The sequence below is a fragment of the Macrobrachium rosenbergii genome, chromosome 39 (assembly GCF_040412425.1).
Source record: "Macrobrachium rosenbergii isolate ZJJX-2024 chromosome 39, ASM4041242v1, whole genome shotgun sequence".
In the NCBI taxonomy this organism is placed as follows: domain Eukaryota; kingdom Metazoa; phylum Arthropoda; class Malacostraca; order Decapoda; family Palaemonidae; genus Macrobrachium; species Macrobrachium rosenbergii.
In genome coordinates this window covers 9565593-9586248 of record NC_089779.1, presented here as the reverse complement: position 1 = coordinate 9586248, position 20656 = coordinate 9565593, and the positions used below count along the sequence as shown (strand labels likewise).

Below are 20656 nucleotides of genomic sequence, written 5' to 3'. Positions count from 1 at the left end.
TACGCACTGAAATATTAGGCAACCCACAGCTATACCACCACGCCACTATATGATAAGATGAGCACCAACCAGAGGCAGGATCTTCCTGCACCAGCTCTCTTATCAGGTGAGGAAACAACAAGCATTATATTAATGCTATTTTTTTCTATTCTCAAATTCATTACCATTCCTAATATATAATATTACAAGAATTTGTTTTATTCAAGACTCATACCGTAGTGTTAGGATTATGCTGTAAGCACTTTTAGCAGTTTATTACATAGTACTCACTACAAATCCTATGAAATACAAAATACCTTCAGAATGTTGTAGTTAAATTCTGGAATGTTCTGGGACAGTAAGCCGAGTTTAGATTTGTTAAAGGTATTTGATGATAGGTGGTTAAGGTGTTAGATTTGGAAGTTTGTGAGCAAAGAGGAATTGGTAGCAAAATGCTTGTAGGTGCAATATTGTCTAAAAGATACCTCTGTTGTTTGAAGGTGTTTAGTAGATATAAGCAACTGGAAATTCTTTGTGATGATAGAGACCAGACAGGTCATTGTTGGCAATGGTATTGCAAAATTAAGTTTTTCATAATTTCTGTAGGTTGTGTGAATGTCTAGGAATATTTTGAAATTGTCAGTATATTGATAATGTTTTCATTAAGAACTGAAACAAAGTAAAACATTAAATATTGAAATAAAGTAAATGCATATATACTGTATTGTTAAGACGTTCTCCTGTATTGCAGACTGTGTATACTGCAGCAGTAGAAAAATGTACTACACATCCAAGAGTTATTGATTTTCTTGGTGATTCGGTGAAATGCTATGGGGAAGAAAGTAGGCGAGGTCGCAGACAGCATATCAGGTAAAGTTTAGTCATTTCCAGTTGCTTGAATATCTAAATGTTCAAGAAGATGTGAAGCATGTCATGATCTTGCAGAATTTTAAATTTAATAACATAGAGGAACTATAAAGCCATACTTTTTTATGCTAGTAATTTTTCCATTGTCCGTGACTTTTGGGGTAATGTGTTCTCATATTGATTCATTATGTGGAGCATGTATATGATATACATCACTCAGAACAGAAGTTCATATGAGTCCAGTGAAGAAACCGCTGGCTAACATAATCTTACTCTTTAGCCAGAAGAAAGCTACCATGTAGAGTACCAAGGAATTTATGGTACTGCTATTATACAGGATTAGAGATTCCCCTCAATTAAGGCATTAGCATCCTTCCATCTTTAATGCTCCATGCTGATTACTGTACAAACTTCAGTCCTGCTTAGTGTCTCCTTTGCCTTTTTTGCGTGGTTACTCTTTCATTTATATTTTTCATATTTTCAGGACCTAATTATATTGGCCTGTGTGTATTTCTTATGTGGCCTCCCTGACCTTTGTGCTGCTGGTGTTACCAATAAAAAGATTTAATTCTCTGCAACTCCCTTCAGGTGTCGCAACTTGTAGCCTATTTATATGCCAATCGTTATAGGCTACAAAATATATACCTTCATTTCTGCTCACCAAATTCAGTACGAATTTTATAATTTTTATATAAGTAACTTACCAAGTAATTACATTGCTATAGTTTCTATTAACCAGCAGCTAAAAATTTTGAAATTTGTGGGTTGCGCTGTTTTGTTTGGCTAGGTGACTAACCCCGCCCACTTTTGGGGTTTGGGGTAAGAGAGGAACAACTAGCAAAAGTATTCAATTTGTTTCTGCCTGCTAATGGCTGTACATCAGATTTTAGCAGCAGCTCTGATTTTGGAATTCATCTTTCCTATTGATTTCTCATCGTATTTGGTGAAGTATTCTTGCTTTGATAGCCTTTCGGCATTATTAGATAGAGTTGCTGTTTTTTTACCTTAATTGTGATTCTCACTATAACGACATTCCTTGTTTACCGATTGTTATTGTAGTTGACTTGTTTTCCAAATGTGAGACTCAAGTTTGACTAGCTTTAGGTATTGCAGCAAAGGCTGCAATACACGTTTGACTAAGGAATCTTATGATTCACATTCTATCTGCACGGATTGTAGGGGACAAATTTGTTCAGAAGACTGGGACAGTAAGAAGTGGAAGACTTTAAGATCTCATTTAAATAAACTTGCTAGAGATAAAAAAGAGAAAAGCGACAGCCAGACAGATTAGTAAGTCTTTAGCTAGTCAGGGATCTCCTGTTGATCATGATATTGAAACATAATGCTAACACTGAGGTTGACGTTCCTGTTATTTCTGTTGATCCTTTACCCAGTTCTCCTGCTATGCAACCGGCTCCTTTGCCCGGCTCTCTCACTTCTGAACCCAACACCATTGCCAGCCTTGAGTGTAAAATTAATAAAAGATTCGAATTGATTGTAGAATCTATTGTGCAACTAGCCTCTTCGGTTAAGGTCCTTATGAACAATGAGTGATTCGGAGCGCCCTGTTGCTCCTAGTGCCAGTGCCGTGTAGGTAGAGCGCCCGATTGCACCTGGTGTTGGTGATGTGTTGGTGGAGGAGGTGGCTGCCCATCCCACCAATTCTCCTAGGCAAAGGTCAATATCATACTCCGCTAAACCTGGGAGGAGTCAAACTGGTAGCCTAAGGGAGGTCGGTGGAGTCTGCCCATGGGTAGTCGCTCCCCTCAGTTGAATCCCAGGTTGCAGCCAAGTGCCACTGGAAAGGTGTATCCCTGGACGTGCATCGTCTTTCATCTAGCTTAGATGATTCTTCTCCCAGATGCCAATGGCATTTTGTGGATGAATCATGCCCTTTGAAAAGGCGTGCGGGTGATGTGACGCATTCTTCTCCAGTACCGTGTAAGAAATTCAATGAGACTCCTCCAATTCTTCTTAAGAATCAGCTGGAACAGGAAAAAATACCCAGACTCTTCGTGTTCCGAGTAACTCCAGAGGTAAAAAAGGATCTGCGTTGGTGGAGCTTAGAAGGAAGGTTGTCACAAGGGAAATCTCTCCTTCCTTTGAACCCCAACCCAGACTACTTCTCAGATGCGTCGAACCTAGGTTGGGGAGCTCTGTTGCGAGACAAGGAAATTTTGGGGACCTGGTCTCTGGAACAGAGAAATTGGCACATAACTGTCAAGGAGTTGAGGGCAGTTCATCTGGGGTTACAATTTTTCAAAGAAGTGTGCAACAGGACAATCACAGTGCACTCTGACAGTAGGACTGCCCTGGTGTATATCAAAAACCAGGTTGGGGACACACTCTTTCTCCCATTATGAGACAGTAAGGGATCTTCTGCTTTGGGCAGAACAATTTCAAGTCAAGCTTCTTACATGCTTCATTCAAGGAAGCTCAGCGTTCTGGCGAACGAGCTAATTTGCCAAAAACAGGTGTTACCCACGGAGTGGACTCTGGATCCTCATGTTTGCTCAGATCTTTGGAAGTTGTGGGGTACTCTGGTCATAGACCTGTTCACTACTTCCAGAAACCATTGTCTCCCCCTGTTTTGCTCGCCAGTTCCAGATCCGTTAGCATGGGCAACCGATGCCATGCTTCAGGACTGGTCAAACATCACCTTTATGCTTTTCCCCCTTTCAGCATGATAAGGCAGGTGATCAACAAATTCCAGACCCACCAAAATCTGTCAGTGATCCTAGTGGCCCCCTTTTAGCCAACAAAGGAATGGTTCCCGGATCTTCTCGGCCTCCTCGTAGACCTCAAGGCTGCTACCTCAAAACCTCATCTGCTAAAACAACCCCACTTCTGGTGTTTTCATCAGGGGTTGTCTACTCTGACCCTGACAGGATACAGACTGTCAGGAAACTTCTTAGAAAGAAGGGGTTTTCAAGATCGGCTTCACAAGCTATTGCCAAATGCAGGCGACAGTCCTCTGATAGATTACATCAGGCTAAGTGGACCATTTTTAGAGATTGGTGCTGAAAGTGCAGTGTTGTCTTCTCAGACTTCCGTAGCCGAAATAGCAGACTTTATACTATATCTTAAGACCGACAGGAACCTGTCATCTTCATCGATCAAGGGTTATAGGGCCATGTGAAGCTGTGACTTCAGACACAGGGGAGTGGACCTTTCCTCTAATCAGGAGAGCTCATGAAATTAGGAATGTATCCACATTGTTGTCGTTCAGGCATAATTTGTCTCTCTCCTCGATATTGCAAGCGACTTTTTGGAAATGTAAGTCGGTCTTGGTAGCACATTATTTGAAGGAAGTTGAAATAGTTTATTATAATTGCAGTACAGTACTGTACTTGGGTCCATTTTTGGAGGCTGGCATGGTGTTGGGCGAAGAAGCATAGGAAGCAATCCTTCCTTCCTTTCTTGGCCTTGATTTGAGGTTACTGAGTTTTTTAAGGGAGCCTGGGGATGCAGTGTACCGGAGTGCCCTCCAGTCCTTCGTAGTTGGGCAGTGGTTTTTAACTTATGGTATTAGGTGACATTTATTTCATTGTTGTTTTTCCTGTACTGTGCCCTGGGCAGGGCAACATTATTACCTTTGTCAGCAATTGGAATCATCCTTGCTGCAAGGTACCCGCTAATATAGTTGGCGAGCCTCGGCTATACCGCTGCACCACTATACTGTACAATAAGGAGAGCACCAATAGACGCAGTAACTTCCTGCAGCAGCTCCCTTATCAGGTAATTACATTGCTGATTCACACACTGACAGGAGGTGGGATGCATGAACAAATCTACCCCAAAACATTAGTAATGGTAATGAATTTGAGAACAGAAAGGAATGCTAGCATTAATAAATGCCTGTTGTTTTCGTACATGAATGTTACTGCACAAACAAATTGAATACGTTTGCTAGTCTCTGACCCTGAAAGTGGGCGGGATTAGTCACCTAGCTAAACAAAATAGCACAACCCATGAATTTCAAAATTTTTAGCTGCTGGTTAATAGAAACTATAGCAATGTAATTACTTGGTAAGTATATATAAAACTTTATTTTATCATAAAAATGTAATTTTTTTGGCAATCTGGGTTGCATATTGCTTTTATTGGTAATGCATCTTGGTAGGTTAAGCAATAATTTAATTGTCAAATTATTGGTAACTTTTAGTCTGAAGTCCTGAAATTGCTGTATTTGCCTTGACAGTAATTAGTGAGCACAGCAGAGGTGAACTGAGTGATCAATACAATAAATGGCTTCCCCACTTAATTATTTTATTTTGATATAGCATGGCTTTGAGCTTCAGTTCAAGTAGTTTGATCATAAGAACTCCAGCCCTTGGAAGAACTTGGGTCCTGGATTGCTAATGAACCTTGTAGAAATTTACTTGATGGTACATCCAGACACGCTTTAAATGGTTTATTTTTTTATAGGTGCATAAATTTACCTAAAAATGTAGTTATATAGCAGTTTGTATATAGCAGTTCTGGATACAGAATAAAGTTCAACTCTTCATTGCACAGTTTTTAGTTTTTCCTGTACAAGTATTTTAGCTTATGGAACTTTTTGTGTGCTTGATTTATTGAGATTATGGTACCAATTGTGTCATTTTCTTCTTTAGTGGAATTTGTTTAAATTGCATTAAATTTAGGAAAGTATGGTATTAAGTTAGTCAGTAAGGAATATCATGGTAACCATAAAAGATTAAATGAAAAAATTCAATTATATATTGTGCACCTAATAAATAACATGATTTCCAATGTAATTCAGTGTGTTTCTTGTTAATGCCAAAAGTAATTAAAAAATGAGCCAGAATTATGAAGTATGAAGAAAAAAAATGACTGTGTGCGCCAAGGCAAACATTGTTGCCACCCTAGTTCTAAAATGAGCTGAAAGACCTTTAGTGCTCAGACAACTTGGTTGTTGTCCAGTACCTTAAGGTAAGTGCAAAAATAAAGTACTGTATTAACAAATATTGAGAAGCGGCAGAAAGGGATTCAGATTGATTTCAGGCTAGATTACAAGGTGGTTGCTGTGCCTAAGCCATGAATTTAAAAAAATTTTAGAATCCTACAACATTCGTTTTGTATCTAGGCATGGTGATTTAATTTTCATTGTACTGCATGATGATTATAGGAGTTAAAGAAAATACATTCTTTTAGAAGTTGGTCTATCAGAGTTCTTTATTGTGTTATATAGTATTCATTGTTAGTTTGATTTTTCAGCCATATGTCATACGAAATTGAAGGTACTAAAGGTTTACGAATAAAATTCCATTTAAAAGGGCAACGAAGAACGGCTACAGCTCACCTTGATGCTAGAGAGGTTAGTTCAGATTTTTTTTGTGGGGGGGGGAGTTTTATTATATCCTTCCTTTAATAATACAGGCATATTTTTCAGGAACAGAATACGCAAGTACTGTTGTATGCGATGTACATATTAACCTCAAATGTGAAACATAAATTGTGTCAGTGTCCTAAGAACACATTTTCAGTATATACTGTATATATATTATTTGGAATGAATCCAACCTACCATTAAAGTTAGCTTATACCTATGTGCCGCCAGGTGCAAAGATATAAGGTGCAATTGGCATTTAAAATAAACAACATAATGTTTGGCTGACTTATAAGGACTGTCTTTGTAATCACCAGTTTCCCACCAGGTGGTGTTAGAATGTCAATGTTCTTGTCGGAATTCCTCAGGCCGTGTCCTTGTACTTAAGGTGTGAATCAGTGATAATTTTTACTATTTCTGGTTGATTTTCTCTTGTACGCTATTGTGCTTTTTTCTTTTTTTTTTTTTGCATTATATCTTCTACAGCAAGCAGCAATAGAAGCATTAGGCTTAATAGGAACTTTTTTTTTTGTGTAAACTAAATGTTTCAGTTGTGTATGGTGTGGTTTAGCCTACCCATAGGGACAAGAGTGTGCTTTTTCTTCTAATTATAAAGAACATAAGGAGTGGTCTGATTAGAGGATGAACAATTGTGAGGAGCTGATAAATTATGCAGTCAATGCGTTAGGATCTGCCGTATGGTTACTCAATCTTCTGGTGTTGCTTCTCCTCCTCCTCCTCCTCCATTGCATGATAGACTGATTCCTCTCTCACACCCTTTTCTTATGCTTCCTATGTGGTTCAGAAGAAAAATGATTGGTAAATTGAAGAGTATGAATTTTTTATTGGTTAGACATTCAACAGTAGTACACTATATATTATGGGTGAAGATCGCAGTTCCCCCCACAGTGATCAACCGTTTTTGGTTTCCCCTGCAAGAAGGTGTCAGAGGCTTCGTATGTCTGTAGCCCGCCCTCTGGACTGCCATGCATCAGTTTGTCTTCTCCACTAACAGGGAACCAAGGTGTGTCTCAGGGCCAAAGTCCGTGCTCTTTTCCACCTCTCTCTCAACCTTCTTTCAGCTTGGATTCAACATAGCACGATGATTTATTTGGCAGTTTAATGCTTGAGTTGACTGGCTCACATGTTATCCTTTTTTGGAGAGAGTGATGGTGATGTGTGTGAACTGGTGGAGTTATCTAGGGACTATAGACATAACATCACAATTACCTCAGTAGTTTTTGTTGTTAATCGTTGACTCGCCCTGTATCATCATTATTTCTTCCATTTCGATGTTAACTCAGTTTCTCTTTCTGTTGCCTTGTACTGTATTCGACACCTTTTGACAACTGCCCCTTTTTGTGCTAGAATGGGTTCTTGCTTCACAGCAATCACCTCTTAAAATGTTGTGCAGATGGTTCCGGCTGTCATCCTTGTTCTGTGGCAAGATGTTATGTGAGAACCCTCTACATTCTCCCATCTAGCTGTCTGGTATTTACCACCAGCATCCTGTTACGTCATGACATTCCTAGGTACATCTCTCCTTTGGCATTTATTGCTGCGCCATCTTTGTCCATGGATTTTCTGCTTTATACTATCTCAGTTCTTCCTTTAGACTTAACAGGTTTCAACCGTGATTTGGTCGGTTCTTCTTCAGTTTTAAGCAATTCACTGTTCATGTAGTTCCTCTGCCACTCCCTTTGACCGAAGATAAATCTGTTGATTGGCACTCTATTGTGTGCTTTTACCTTGGCTCCTGTTAACACAAGTAAAAAGTTAAAACTGATTCTGGTAAGGCATTTTTTTTAGGTGATCTGGGAAGTGTATCACCTAAAGCTGCTTTTAGTAATGCCACTGTATCAGTTTCCAATTGTATGAAGCTGCTTAGAGCCATGCATCAGGACTTAGATACGATATCAGTTTTTCACCTTGATGCGATATCAGTTTTTCACCTTACTCTGTTCAACACGCATGTTTTTTCTCTCAAGTTCTTGCACCATGGAAGTGAAGACTTCTGTAATTGGTATGGTACTTTGGCTTAATTGTGAGGCAGAAGCACTTTTGAAGTCAGTATTCCATTCTTAACACAACAGCTCAATTACAGCAAGGAAAATTTGTGTAAATGTGTATATACATATACAGTACAAGCATACACATATCCATATATGTTGTGTAGATACATAAATAATGATAATAAAGCTTCAGGGGATCTTTCTACGGTACCAGCTAACCACCAAGATAGAAGAATGCTGCAAACTTAGGAATAAGATGATAATAATAATAGTTATATGAATATTAATCCTGAAGGGGGCAGCATTTCTTAATGGGGCATCAGAGCATTAATCTCACCTTGATAGAACTGTTTTCAAAGCTAAGGGAGGAATATCTTTTTTTTTATAGTCCAACTCAACCCAGTATTAGCTGATTTTGACACATCCTGTCATTGTTTCCTCAGCCCCTATGTACTTAAGACCATCGCCCAAGGTGTCTTGAATCAGGAGATTAGAAATTTTAAGCACTATCTCGGAAGTCTTCCCTTGAGGGAAGACCTTTTGTGCATGAATTTTTGCATGGAATATTACAAACCACTCCAGAGTTCTGCTTCTGTAAGTGATCAGTGATCACATTCTAAGTGAAAGAATTGCAAATGCAACCCTAATTGTTTTGAACTCAGTTCATGTCAGCTGTAAGGATTCTTTGAAGATAAATGCACAGTTTCTGAAGTATCAGGCAAGGCTTCAAGAAGGACCTTGGGTAGTGATGGTTCTCAGAAAAGGATACTCAGTACCTATTGTGCAGTGGGATATCAAGCACCCTTACCTCTATAGATATCCTGATTAAGTTTTTCTGGTATCACAGGTATGCGAAGCAGTTTCCTGTCTCGGCGATCAAAGGATGGTGCTAGCTGAAATATTGCTCATGATTTAGATTTGAAGGAGGTTGTCAGTTTTCTGAACTGGAAATATCAGATCTTCCTAGTATGGTTTACTATGAAATTTAGATGTCCTTAAGGATTATTTAACATTACCTCAGTTTGAGTTTTGGATAAGGTATCTCTGAAGAACTTTGAAGACCTTTTGCTATGGAAAGGCAAAGCATATTAGTGCACTTCAGGCCCTTTCTTATGTGTGGGCTTTGTTCTAGTGGAAACCTCTTTTCTTTTATCACTTGGAACAAAAAAGACCTAGAAACAAGTCCTTCACAGATTTGTGACTGTGCGTAATTTAACTATTTAGTAGGCAATGAAGAAGTGGCTTTATGTCCAGGTAGAGCTAACCACAGGGGGTTTGCCTGCACAGACTTTAACCTTGGAGTTAAGAATGTATACTATGGTGTAACGACCCGAGTGGGCCATTATGCAGGTTCTTTAACATACTCAGGACAGGGTTGTCATGAACTGATGCAACAAACAAAGGAGGAGAAAAACAACAAAAACAATAAAGAAGTAAACAATATTAATTTATTAAGGCAATATTTACAAGTGAGTCAGGTCTGGTAAAAAAGATAAAAATACATAAGTACAAAAAAAAATGCCAAAAAGGCAGCACTAAACAAAAATCAAGTTAAATAAACAATTAACTTCATAAACAAAAAGTAGCTTAAAAAAAAGGCAAAAATAAACAACAGCAGGCAGAAAAAATACCAAACATTTTTCCTCCGCCGGGGCACCAAGACAGCCCTCAGCTGCGCAGCACGGACAAGAACCCACCAGCAGAATACCCCGATGGAACGTCAAGACAGCCTCACTGTCATCAAGATGAGCAGCTCGTGGACACCGACTTTCTCATGGTCACAACCTCTCGTGTTGCTCCATTTATCGTGCTCCAATTTGCTGCTCAAAAACTCGACCAGAGTCGACTCAAAAAAAACTGCCTGCTGCTGCTGCCACTGCCGCTACTTTCGCTGCCCTACCAGACCCGACTGTGAAAGAAAAAGCGGCAGCTCACCGACAGAACATCAAAACAAAAAAACTTGAGGTAAGGAGGCAGCAATCACAAAAGGAACAGTGGGGAACCAGCAGTTCCCGCAAAACCATCACTTAACGTGACTTATGGTGTTAGGTCAAACATACCTGTGTCCAAGAATACTTAAGAAGTCTGCATATGGAGTTGATACCTGAAGCTTTTACCATTTTTGAAAGTACAATAATGCATTGTGGTGTCTGAGCAATAAGCACATCTTTTTATTTCTTTTAAGACACTTCCCTAGAGGTGGCTGTCACCACAGCTCAATGGAGATGTAACGCTTGTTTTTGCCTCACATGATTTTTGAAACAAACTTTTGTATGCGATATGTAAAGCCTTTAATCCTATCATCGTGTCGGAGATGCTTTCTCCTGAACCAGATATGAGAGTAACCTTGTTTTCTCTCTTATCGTTAGATGATAGGAAATCTTGGTATTGAATTTTGGGAGCATGAAGGTTCTCATAGGTGTGTAGGCGTGCACCTTCGTATCTGTAGGTGGTAGTTGTCTTGAGTTTTGAACTGTTGGTTATGAGCTTTCGACTCAGGTACAGGAGTCCCTAATACTCTTTGAGGTATTCCTTTTTCCCTGTAAGGGTCCTTTGACAAGTCTCGCTACGATGGCCTTACACCCTGCTGTGGTTCCAGCGTCTGGTGACAGTACTTACCAGGAAGGGTCACACGTCTGGTGACAGTACTTACCAAGAAGGGTCGCACAACAGGTAGGAATGTTTAGAAGCTTTTTCCCTTTATTAAAAAACTGTAATTCACTTGGCTGGACAGTTGTTAGTTTTGCTGCACTAACCAACCATCCACATTCAGCGTAGTAGCCAGCTAACTTTAACAGTAGGTACTAAGATTAATTCCAGATAATGAAAATTTATTCTTAGCGGTTATTTGGATACTTACCTTACTGTTAAAGTGGAAACCCACCCAGCCTCCTTACATCTTAGTGGGTGGTCATGAAAAATTCTGTCAAGAATGTAAACATTCCAACACCACCTGGTAGGAAACAGTTGATTACAGAGAGTCCTTGCAGGTCAGCCAAACATTTTGATAATCTTGAGTGGCGATTGCACCTATTGGTGCGAAGATATAATTAACAGTAGGTCGTTATCCAAATAATTTTATTGTAAAAGTGGTTGTGTTCTGCATAAATAGCTAGATTATTGTTAATTTTATTCTTTTCCTATATACTATAGATGTTTTCAAGCATTTAAATTATTACATTTTTTGTAAAATTCCATTGATTTTAGCTTACTTGAAAAAATGGGGCATAATGATTAAGCTACCAGAAATTTTCCATTTTTATTTTCTTAATTTTTAACAAGAATAGTTAAACTAGCATAAAAAATAGTTGTTAATGTATTAAAATATTCATATGCTCATACAACTGACAAAATCTTTTAAGTACCGTTACTTTATGCTATGAAATCTGACAGCTTCTGGAAGTGTGTTATTTTCCTTCTTAAATGGGTGTGAAGTGAAGAGTGCTAGATGGGCCTTCACTTTTGTAAGGAATTGATTGTCATATGTCATGTGATATGGAGACAGTATGGCCTTGAATGTAGAAAAAATTGGCAAGTGCAGTTTTTCCCATTTATCCCAACTTTTTTTTTTAACCATATAAGGATGTCTTTTCTTTTTATGAACATGTATCATATGTAGTTTTTTCTTGCAAACCTGTCCCTTGCAGTGCCAATTTTGTTAATTAAGAAAGGTTCCTATGTAAAATTTTTGTAAAAAGAAAATCTGTGTGGGTACTGAGCATGCATATACCCAGGCCCATTGGTTCCTGGTTTCTTGTTCATTTTTTGTGTTACCTTACTTGACAGTATTACTGGTCTTCACCTTACCACACTGATTGTATTGCCTGCTTGACCTGTTGCCCAGCTTGCTTTCACCATACCTCTTAACTGCTGGCCTACCCACTTAGATCCTGCTGTACCTGTCCAGCTGAATAATCCATGGATGATGCTTGTTTGCACCACCTGAGTGGCCCTTAGTTTTTCGTCACGACTGACTTCAGCTATACTGTGGGTGAAGATTCACATAGCCAACCAACCACTTTTAGGGATCTGTAGTTGGGGAGGTGTGTCTTTCCAGTGCTGGTGGTGTTCATCATCATTTATTGAAATTATGAATCTGGTAAAATTTACAGCTCCCAGAGCGAGAGAAAACATTTCATTGCAACATTTAAGGCTTATTTTGCTGGCAGTAAGTATTATTTTAGTCTTAGTTTGGCAAGAAGCCACAGCAGTTTGTGTTTAATGTTCTTCGTAACTCTCTTCAAATCCATTGAATGTATTGCTGATAAATTCTTTAGGGCATCTTGCAATAAAATGGAGCAGAGTTTTTTTTGAATAGAGAAAATTCAAACCCCTGATAATTTGTGGAATAATATTATTTCTCCAACTGCACCAACTACCAAAGGAATTCACTTTGCATGGTAATGTAATTTTTACATGGAGAGATTGCTATATTCTGGTGAATTGGTGGAGACCCATCTTGTTACTCTAAATTAAAATGGTACCTGCTTAAGTGCGGATGATGAAAAGTTTTTAACATGTTTGCATGTTCTAACTACTCTAACTCATCTCTAAACATTTATGTACAGTGTCTTTTAGATACTATGAGTCCTGACCAAAACATGAACTGGGTAATGGAAATTGCATAAAGATGTAATGCTTGAATTTTATTACTCCATCACACATTCTTCTGCTAGTGTGTAGTAGGTCTGTTTTTGCCCTGACACAGGTTTCATGATTCTATTAAAGTGTTTCAGGTGATACAATGGAGCCCCCATACTAGCAAGAGAAGCTCCTCCCTATCCTCAGATGCTAGAAGTTAAAGTTATCTTCATCTCTGATTACAGCAAATGGAATGCTGTGCCTCTCCTTTGGCTCTTCTTAGATGGCAGGAAGAGGAATGCCTTATATCTTTGGGTGCGCCAACAGTAGAAGTTTCACTCCTCTCCTGACGCAGCATTCCTCGCTTTGACATGGGTGCCAGCAAGTAATTTGTCTCACATCTTGGGTGCCAGCAAGTAATTTGTCTCACATCTTGGGTGCCAGCAAGTAGTGTGTGTCACATCTCGTGGTGTGCCTCTGCTTTCGTCAGGTGCTAGTAAGTGGTACTCCACACTTCCCTCCTCAGGTGTCATCAACTGGAGCAGTACAGTCCTTTTGAGGTGTCAGCAAGTGGATTACCTGACCTTCCCTCTCCTCTGTTGCCACTAAGTGGAGCATCTCATATCCCTGGTACCAGCAAGTAGAGTACCACACCTATCAGGTAACAGCAAGTGGTTTGCCTTGGCTTTAGCCAGCAAAAGGAGTGCCTCGTCTCTCTTCAGGGGCTAGCAAGTGAGGGATCTTCACCTCTGGAGCCAGCAGGTAAGGGCCTCTTTGTTTCCCTGTCTTGACATCTGTCTCCCCTCCTCAGATGTTAGCATATGGATTCCTCTTCTTATCCTTGCCACTGCCAGCATGAGGAGCTTCTGCCTCTCTTCAGGTATCAACAAGTGGAGCGTCTTGCCTCTTCTCTCCTTGGGTGGCAGGAAGTGGAATGCCTCAAATCTTGTGGACAGTCAGGAGGTGGGGAACCTTCTTGCCTCACCACTCCTTAGGCACCAGCTAATGAGTATGGCTTTCCTGAGGTGGCAACAAGGGGAGTGCCTCACTTGCCTTTTGCCTCCTGTGGTGTCATAAATGGAGTGCCTCAACTTGCTTTGTTCCAGGGGTTGGAATCCCTTCCTAAAGTCTTGATCCCCATTAAGGAGAGAGCCTCACTGTGCCACAGTAACAAGGAGCTCAGTGGCTCTCCTGAGGTGTCAACAAGTGGACTGTCTCACCTTCCCTTGATTTCTGTTCTCCTTGGGTGTCAGTAAATGAAGTGCCTTGCATCAGATTCCAGCAAGTAAGATTTGCTTGTTTCCCTCTCCTATAGTGCCAGCAAGTGGAGCTCCACAGCTCTCCAGAGGCATTAAAAAGTTGTGCCCTTGGCTTCGCCTCGTCTCACCTCTTCCTAGTTGCCATGAAGTGCAGATTCTTCACCTCACCCATCCTCAGGTGTCAGTAAGTGGAGCGGTTTGTTTCTGGATCCTACAAGTCGGGGGCCCCTCTTTGCTTTCTGTTAGGGTAGTGCATCACCTATCATTTTGGTTGACAGCCAGTAGCTCCCATCTCTTTTAGTTTTAACATGTAGTGCCTTGCCTTGACTCTCCTCAGGTCCCATCAAGTAGTGATGCTGACTCTCCTCAGGTCCCATCAAGTAGAATTCATCACACCTCATCTGGTGTCAGTAAGTGGAGCTCTTCACCTATGGATCCAGCAAGTAGGTGTGCTTTGTCTTCATCCACTTACGTACCAGCAAGTGTTGCTTCATTGCTTCTCTCCTCAGGTGCTAGGGAGGTGAGGTGCTCCAATAGCTGACAATGGAGGAGAGGGAGGCAAAGGACTTACTGGATCCAGAGGTGAAGAACTCCACCTGTTGACACCTAAAAGAAGTGCAACAAATTCCATTTGCTGGGATATGAGCTAAGGCAGGACAAGGTGCTTAGTTAACACTTCTGGAGAGCTGTGGAAGGTCTGGTTCTGCTTGCTATTCAAGGTGAGATGAGGCACTGCATTCCTGGAAGTGAAGAGGGGTAATCCATTTGCTAGACCCAGAACTGAGAAGTTTCACTTGCAGACACTGGAGGAAAGGCAAGGTGACGGACTACACTTGATGGTACCTGAGATGGGAGGTAAGCAAAGTCCTTCTCCTCTCAGGTGCAGAACAAAAGTAACTTGCTTCTTTGATGGCACCAAATGCAGTCTCCTTGCTTCGGGTGCCAGCAGAGAGTTCCTCAGTTGCCAAGAAGTGCAGATGCTCACACGCTGCAGCCAGTAGAGCACTTTGCCCTTCCTGGAGTGGCACTGCTCTTCACCATGGGCACCAGCAAGTGAAAAGTTCCTCGCTGGGTGAGCGGCTTCCGTTCTCAACTACCACTTTGTTGGTCGTGGTTCGAATCTCCGAGCAGTGAAGAACAAGAGGAATTTGTTTCTGGTGATGAAATTCATTTCTCGCTATAATGTGGTTGGATTCCACAATAAGCTGTGGTCCGTTGCTAACCAATTGGTTCTTAGCCAAATATAAAATCTAATCCTTCGGGCCCAGCCCTAGGAGAGCTGTTAATCAGCTCAGTGGTCTGGATTAAACTAAGATATACTTAACCAGCAAGTGAAGCCCATCACCTCTGGATCCAGCAAGTTAGAGTGAATTTTCTCAGGTCAACAAGTGAAGTGCCTCACCTTGCGTCACTTCTCGGGTACCAGGAAGTGGAGCACACTGCCTCTGGATTTAGCAGCAAAAGTGTGTGTTTTCTCCTTCTCAGGTGTCAACAAGTGGCACCATGTCTTAAAGGTGCCAGCACCTTGAGCACCATGCCTCCTCTCCTTATGTGTGAACAAGAGGCAGAACTTGCCTGGCCCCTCCTTGGGTACTAGAAAGCACAGAACTCACTTTTCTGCAAGTATCAGCAAATAGAGAGAGCTTTGCATCACTACCCTTTATTCTCCTTAGGTAACAGGAATTGCAGTCTTTGCCCCTCCTCGGGTGCCAGAAAGAGGAGCACTTTACTCTCTTCTTGGGTGTCAGCAAGTGCAGAGCATTGCCTCTCTTTAGGAACAAGTTAATGCCAATAAGTGGTGTGCCTTTCCTTGCCAGCAAATAGATAGCACTTCATGAGATGTGGAGTGAGTCATTTTGCCTTGAACCAGTAGGTGGAGTCCATCTCATCTCCGTCCATCTCACCTCCTTGTCTCGAGTTCCAGTAGGTAGAGCACATAGCCTTTCCTTGGTTCAGCAGGTATAGCTTCTTAATTGTTGCCTGTTTCCATCAAATGAAACTTCTCATCGCTTTTCATCTCGGGTAGTACTAACAAATAGAGTACCTGGCATATCCTCCCCACTGGTGCCAGCAAGCAGAAAACTCCTCCCTTTGCCTCAGGTGCCTCTAGATAGAGCATCTCACATTTCCTTGGATGTTGTTAGCAAGTAAGTGCCTCACACCCCTTGGGTGCCATGAAGCCTTGTTGTCCTTTTCTCTGCATGGGGTGACAACACATGGGCTCCAAGCCTGTCCTAGGGTGGGCAGCAAGTGGTGCACCTTGGTTCTCTTCTGGTACCAGCGAGTGAAGTCTCTTTTCTCCTCCAGCAAGTGGAGCATTTTGCCTTGTCTTGCTTCTCGTTGGTGCCAGGGAGATAAAGTAATTAATGCAGATGAGATTTCTCCTGTAGCAAGAAGTCTAAGACATCAATGTCAAGTTCTTGAATCTTGTCTTCCCAGCAGTTTAACTTTAATTTGTATAGTTTAACTTTAATTTGTAGACACTATCACTTACATTTGTCCAGTTTGAGGGCTACTTTTTGTTATGAGCTGTCCCATCATAGCTGAAATTTTATCTTGTATTCTGTAAGCCCATTGCAAGAAATATTCCCTGTCATGTGAAGATGTCCATGCAATCATATTTGTAGGTGCAGCTAAGTAAGGTTTCAATAGAATATCCTTGGTTTGATTGAAAAGGGAGTGTATCTCATTTTGAGAATATATTCACCAAATGTAGCACATCTGCATTGTAGTTAGATTCCTCATACCCTTTTGAAGTGCATTCTTCAGTCTAAGAATGGAATTACTGTAGCTGGTTAGGAAGATGAGAACTGTAGCTGGCTAGGAAGATGAGAACAACATTCATTAGAAAGTTTTACAAAATCTCAATTTTGTGTGTACAGTCAGATTACCCTTTTTTTTATACTGTACAGTACAGTTCTATTATTTTGGATGTTGTTAATTGCAGTTTCATAATGGTGGTAAAACTACTTCAATATGTAAAGGTTAAGTATAATTCATAATAAAAATGTTGAATATAATTCACAGTTAAAAAGTCATTAGGGTAATTTTATATATACATTAGGTATTGATTAAAATTGTTGAGATTTATTTCCTTTAAATATTTTTCAGGTTCAACTTTATGAAATATTTTTCATGTTTGCATGGTAACTCTTTTCATGTTTGCATGGTAACTCTTCTATTTTTTTTTTTGTCAGACATCATCTGGATGGGAATTCCGGTATCTTTATGTACAAATAGACACTTACCCTCACGAGGTCATTGTTGTTGAAGACAACCGTGAAGTAGTTGGTGCTTCAGTGGTCTGAACCAAATCTTCTGGCTATGCAAGTTTGATGTGTGTTCAAAGAATGGTTTTTATATTTCAAAATCAGTCATGGCATATTGTTTACCAAATGAGTGTATTTTATTAAATTTGTAAAATATATGAATTGCCTTGGAGTATGGTATTATTATTTGCATCTTAAAAATGTCAACTGTGGAAAATACTGCACAATCTAAAGCAACTGTTCTTTAATTACAAACCTCTTACTTCTGTGTGATGCATACTTTGACATGCCAGAAAAAGTGAAGAATTAGAGTTTAAAGTTACCACAGTTTGCCTCTCAGCAAGTCCAGCTAGGAGCTCATGTTACACAACTATGTTGGGTGCTATCAAAATACTTTGCTGTAGTGTTTGTGGTTATGCAGTTAAATTTCATATTCCTATGGCTGTATCTGAAATCCCTACTTTCCACATCATTTGCTCAAAAGTTCCAACAAATATTTAACTTTTTTTCAGGTCTTGCTAAAGAATTCAGTCTTCTATAAAATAGTGAATTTGACAAATCATATGAATAAGCTGTTCATAATTTTAGACCAGGTAGTAGTGGGTTAATAGCTTTAAGAATGCCTAACCTCCCCCACCACATATTGACTGGTGTTATGGCACTGTCAACTGCAAAGATTACTGATACCTATCATATACAAAGTACAATTTGGCTGTAGTTAAAGGGAATAAATATGCTTTAAGAATAAGGTTAATCCCAGTAGGGGGCTAGGGCAATCTGTGCACTTCAGGTGGTGTAGTGTGGGCATTACTAAAGGTTCTTTGCAGTGTCCCTTTGTCCTCTAGCTGCAACCTCTTTCATTCCCTTTACTGTTCCTCTGTTCATCATATTCTCTTTCTCCCATCTTTCTTTCCACCCTCTCCTAACAATTGTTTCATAGTGCAACTGTGAGTTTTTCTTCCTGTTACATCTTCAAAACTTTCTTTGCAATTAATTTCCCTCTCAGCTTTGAATGACCTCTAAGGTCCCAGTGCTTGGCCTTTGGCCTAAATTCTACATTCCATTCCATTCCAGTAAGGTGTATGAACAATGCAAAATGCACTCCTTAAAACCTTCAGTGCATACTGGTGCTAATACAGGCAGTACTCATATGAGAATTAAGTACTCATGAGAATTAAGTGAATATTTGATGCGCAATGTATGAAAATTTAAAACAATGAAATTGAACAATAAAAAAAATGTAAAATTATGAGCAGTCAGAGGCACAGCTCACCGGAACCTCAAAGTTCAATGCTAAATTTTCCTGATCAATATATATTAAACATTTCTCTTTACCTCAGATTCATTAATATAAATCCAATGCCGAGTTGGATAAACAAATAAGAGTTAGCGTGGGTGATGTTGACCAGTCATTTGATGAACAGAGTGAAGAATGCAAGCCATTGAGATGCATATTTTGCCTTACAGTGGGAAGGACTTGCTAGAGAGTCCTCTTTTATCTTTTGTATATAATGTAATAGGAATTCAACATGTTGCCAATGTTGCCACTGATGTGCTTGCATGCTTCTTGCTGAACTTTTGCTGATCTTTCGTTGTATATATGCTTGGAGTGCCATATCTGATAGTTTCATCTTGGAACTTTTTGGTTTCCTTCTGTTCATGTTTTCATAGCGTGGACTGTCCAGGCTAGTAGTAGTCTGAATCCTTTCATGTCCTCATAACCCTTCCTTGTTCTTATATAACTAGGAATGAAAAGAGCTTAATCCTTGGTCCTGACCTTTCTTGTTACTGGAAGATTTGGTGTCTTAAGCCTTGTCATCAGATTTTTTGTCTTAAGCCTTGTCATAATCCTTGAAATCACAAGTTTGGTTTATGAGAGTTTTTCTCTTGAGTAAAGTTTTCCAGCTTTGGACCTCCTTCCCAAATGTATGAACCAAGTCTGATCACAGTGTCACCTGTGTAGTTCTGTTCATAGTGATGGTGAACCTAAAAGACCTCAGTCCTGTTAATGTGTTCCAGTTCTGAATCCAAGAACCCTGTCTCTACTAATAAAAGAGCCAAAGGTCTTTAGTGAGAAAAATATAGCTGCAACAGACTAAGTCGATGCTTATATTAATAATCTCTGTTATCTCTACAACTCCTTCCATGTGGAGCCTTATCTAACTTCTTTGATCTTGGGACATGGATGTTATTTCTTTGACAAAAGAAATTTTGCCACTAGGGTTAGAGCCAATAATTCAATCTGTGTTGCCTTTTGTGTAGTCAGTAGCCATACCAGGATTAGGGTAAATCATTGGTTTGCCAGTTGTCAAAATATTCCTCATGCCTCAGTCTGCTAGCCACTTATGGAATGGTAGAAGTCTTGTTGGATAAAGTCTGGAGGACGTCATTCAATTGCTGCAGCAAGCCATGAACATCCAAATTTTATGGAAAATTCAGAAGCAAGAAACAGGCCTGGGAAGATAACGGATGAGAATGCTGTCCAGCGTTTCAGATCAGCTACAAAGTGGCTGTCAAACTTTTCTTTCTTGTAGCCTAGCATTATCAGATTATTTGGAGCTGGAGGGATGGAACTAACTTCCTTAGCTCATGTGGACCGAACTGTTCATTTTGTGCAAATCATCTTCATTACCATGAGCATAACCAAGCTTTGACAGACAATGGCTGTATGCTAAAAGAAAGAAGAGGAACGATTAGAACAGTGAATACCAATAATTAGCAAACAATATAAAGATTTCATCCATATACCTACTGGCAAATATTAAGGAAACTTTTGAGACTTATGTTCATTATATAAAATATACATATAAATAAAAACAAATATACAAGTAGAAACTAAAAAAATGAAAAAGTACAAAGCAGTGCACAACACGGGGGTAATTCAGATACCCTCAGACAAGGAAACAACCTGAGAATGTAGAAGAACAAAGTGCAAAATGAGACAGCCCAATGATTGAGATTGTCTCCTCCAATGCTGTTCTCCTCTTCCTCGTGAAAGTTTGTCACAATAGCCAGGAAGAAATAGAATAGTAAGGCTGTGGGCTAAGAAGGCCAGCAGCTTTGAGGACCTTTATGCACCAAAAGGGAGCTCCATTCCTTTATTCCAACCAGAGGCAGAAGTCAAATAATGGTAAACTACCTGAAACACAAGGGCAAGTTGGGACAACTATCTAGGTGTCTGCGACTGGACTGAGAATAAGATGTTAAATTTTCTAGGCTTAGAGATTAAGCCAGAAAATTCACTTTACAAAACCTACGCAATGCTGATGTGTGAGGCAAGAGAAGGAATATCACTATTGGCAGTGTCCATTTAGAAATTAAATGTTTCTGCATCGTCTGTTCCAGGGATAATTTTCC

General features: G+C 40.0%; 1 protein-coding gene across 2 annotated transcripts in view; it reads left to right on the top strand.

The window, feature by feature from the left end:
- The window catches only part of LOC136825730 (mitochondrial import inner membrane translocase subunit Tim21), a 188641-nt gene extending 171170 nt beyond the window's left edge, over positions 1–17471 (top strand). For both annotated transcript variants that reach the window (XM_067082538.1, XM_067082537.1), the window contains 3 exons: positions 731–849; positions 6067–6166; positions 17228–17471. In XM_067082538.1, coding sequence (XP_066938639.1) covers positions 731–849; positions 6067–6166; positions 17228–17338 — 330 coding nt within the window. In that variant the 3' untranslated portion in view covers positions 17339–17471. The remainder of the gene's footprint in view (positions 1–730; positions 850–6066; positions 6167–17227) is intronic.
- The last annotated feature ends 3185 nt before the right edge of the window (positions 17472–20656 follow it).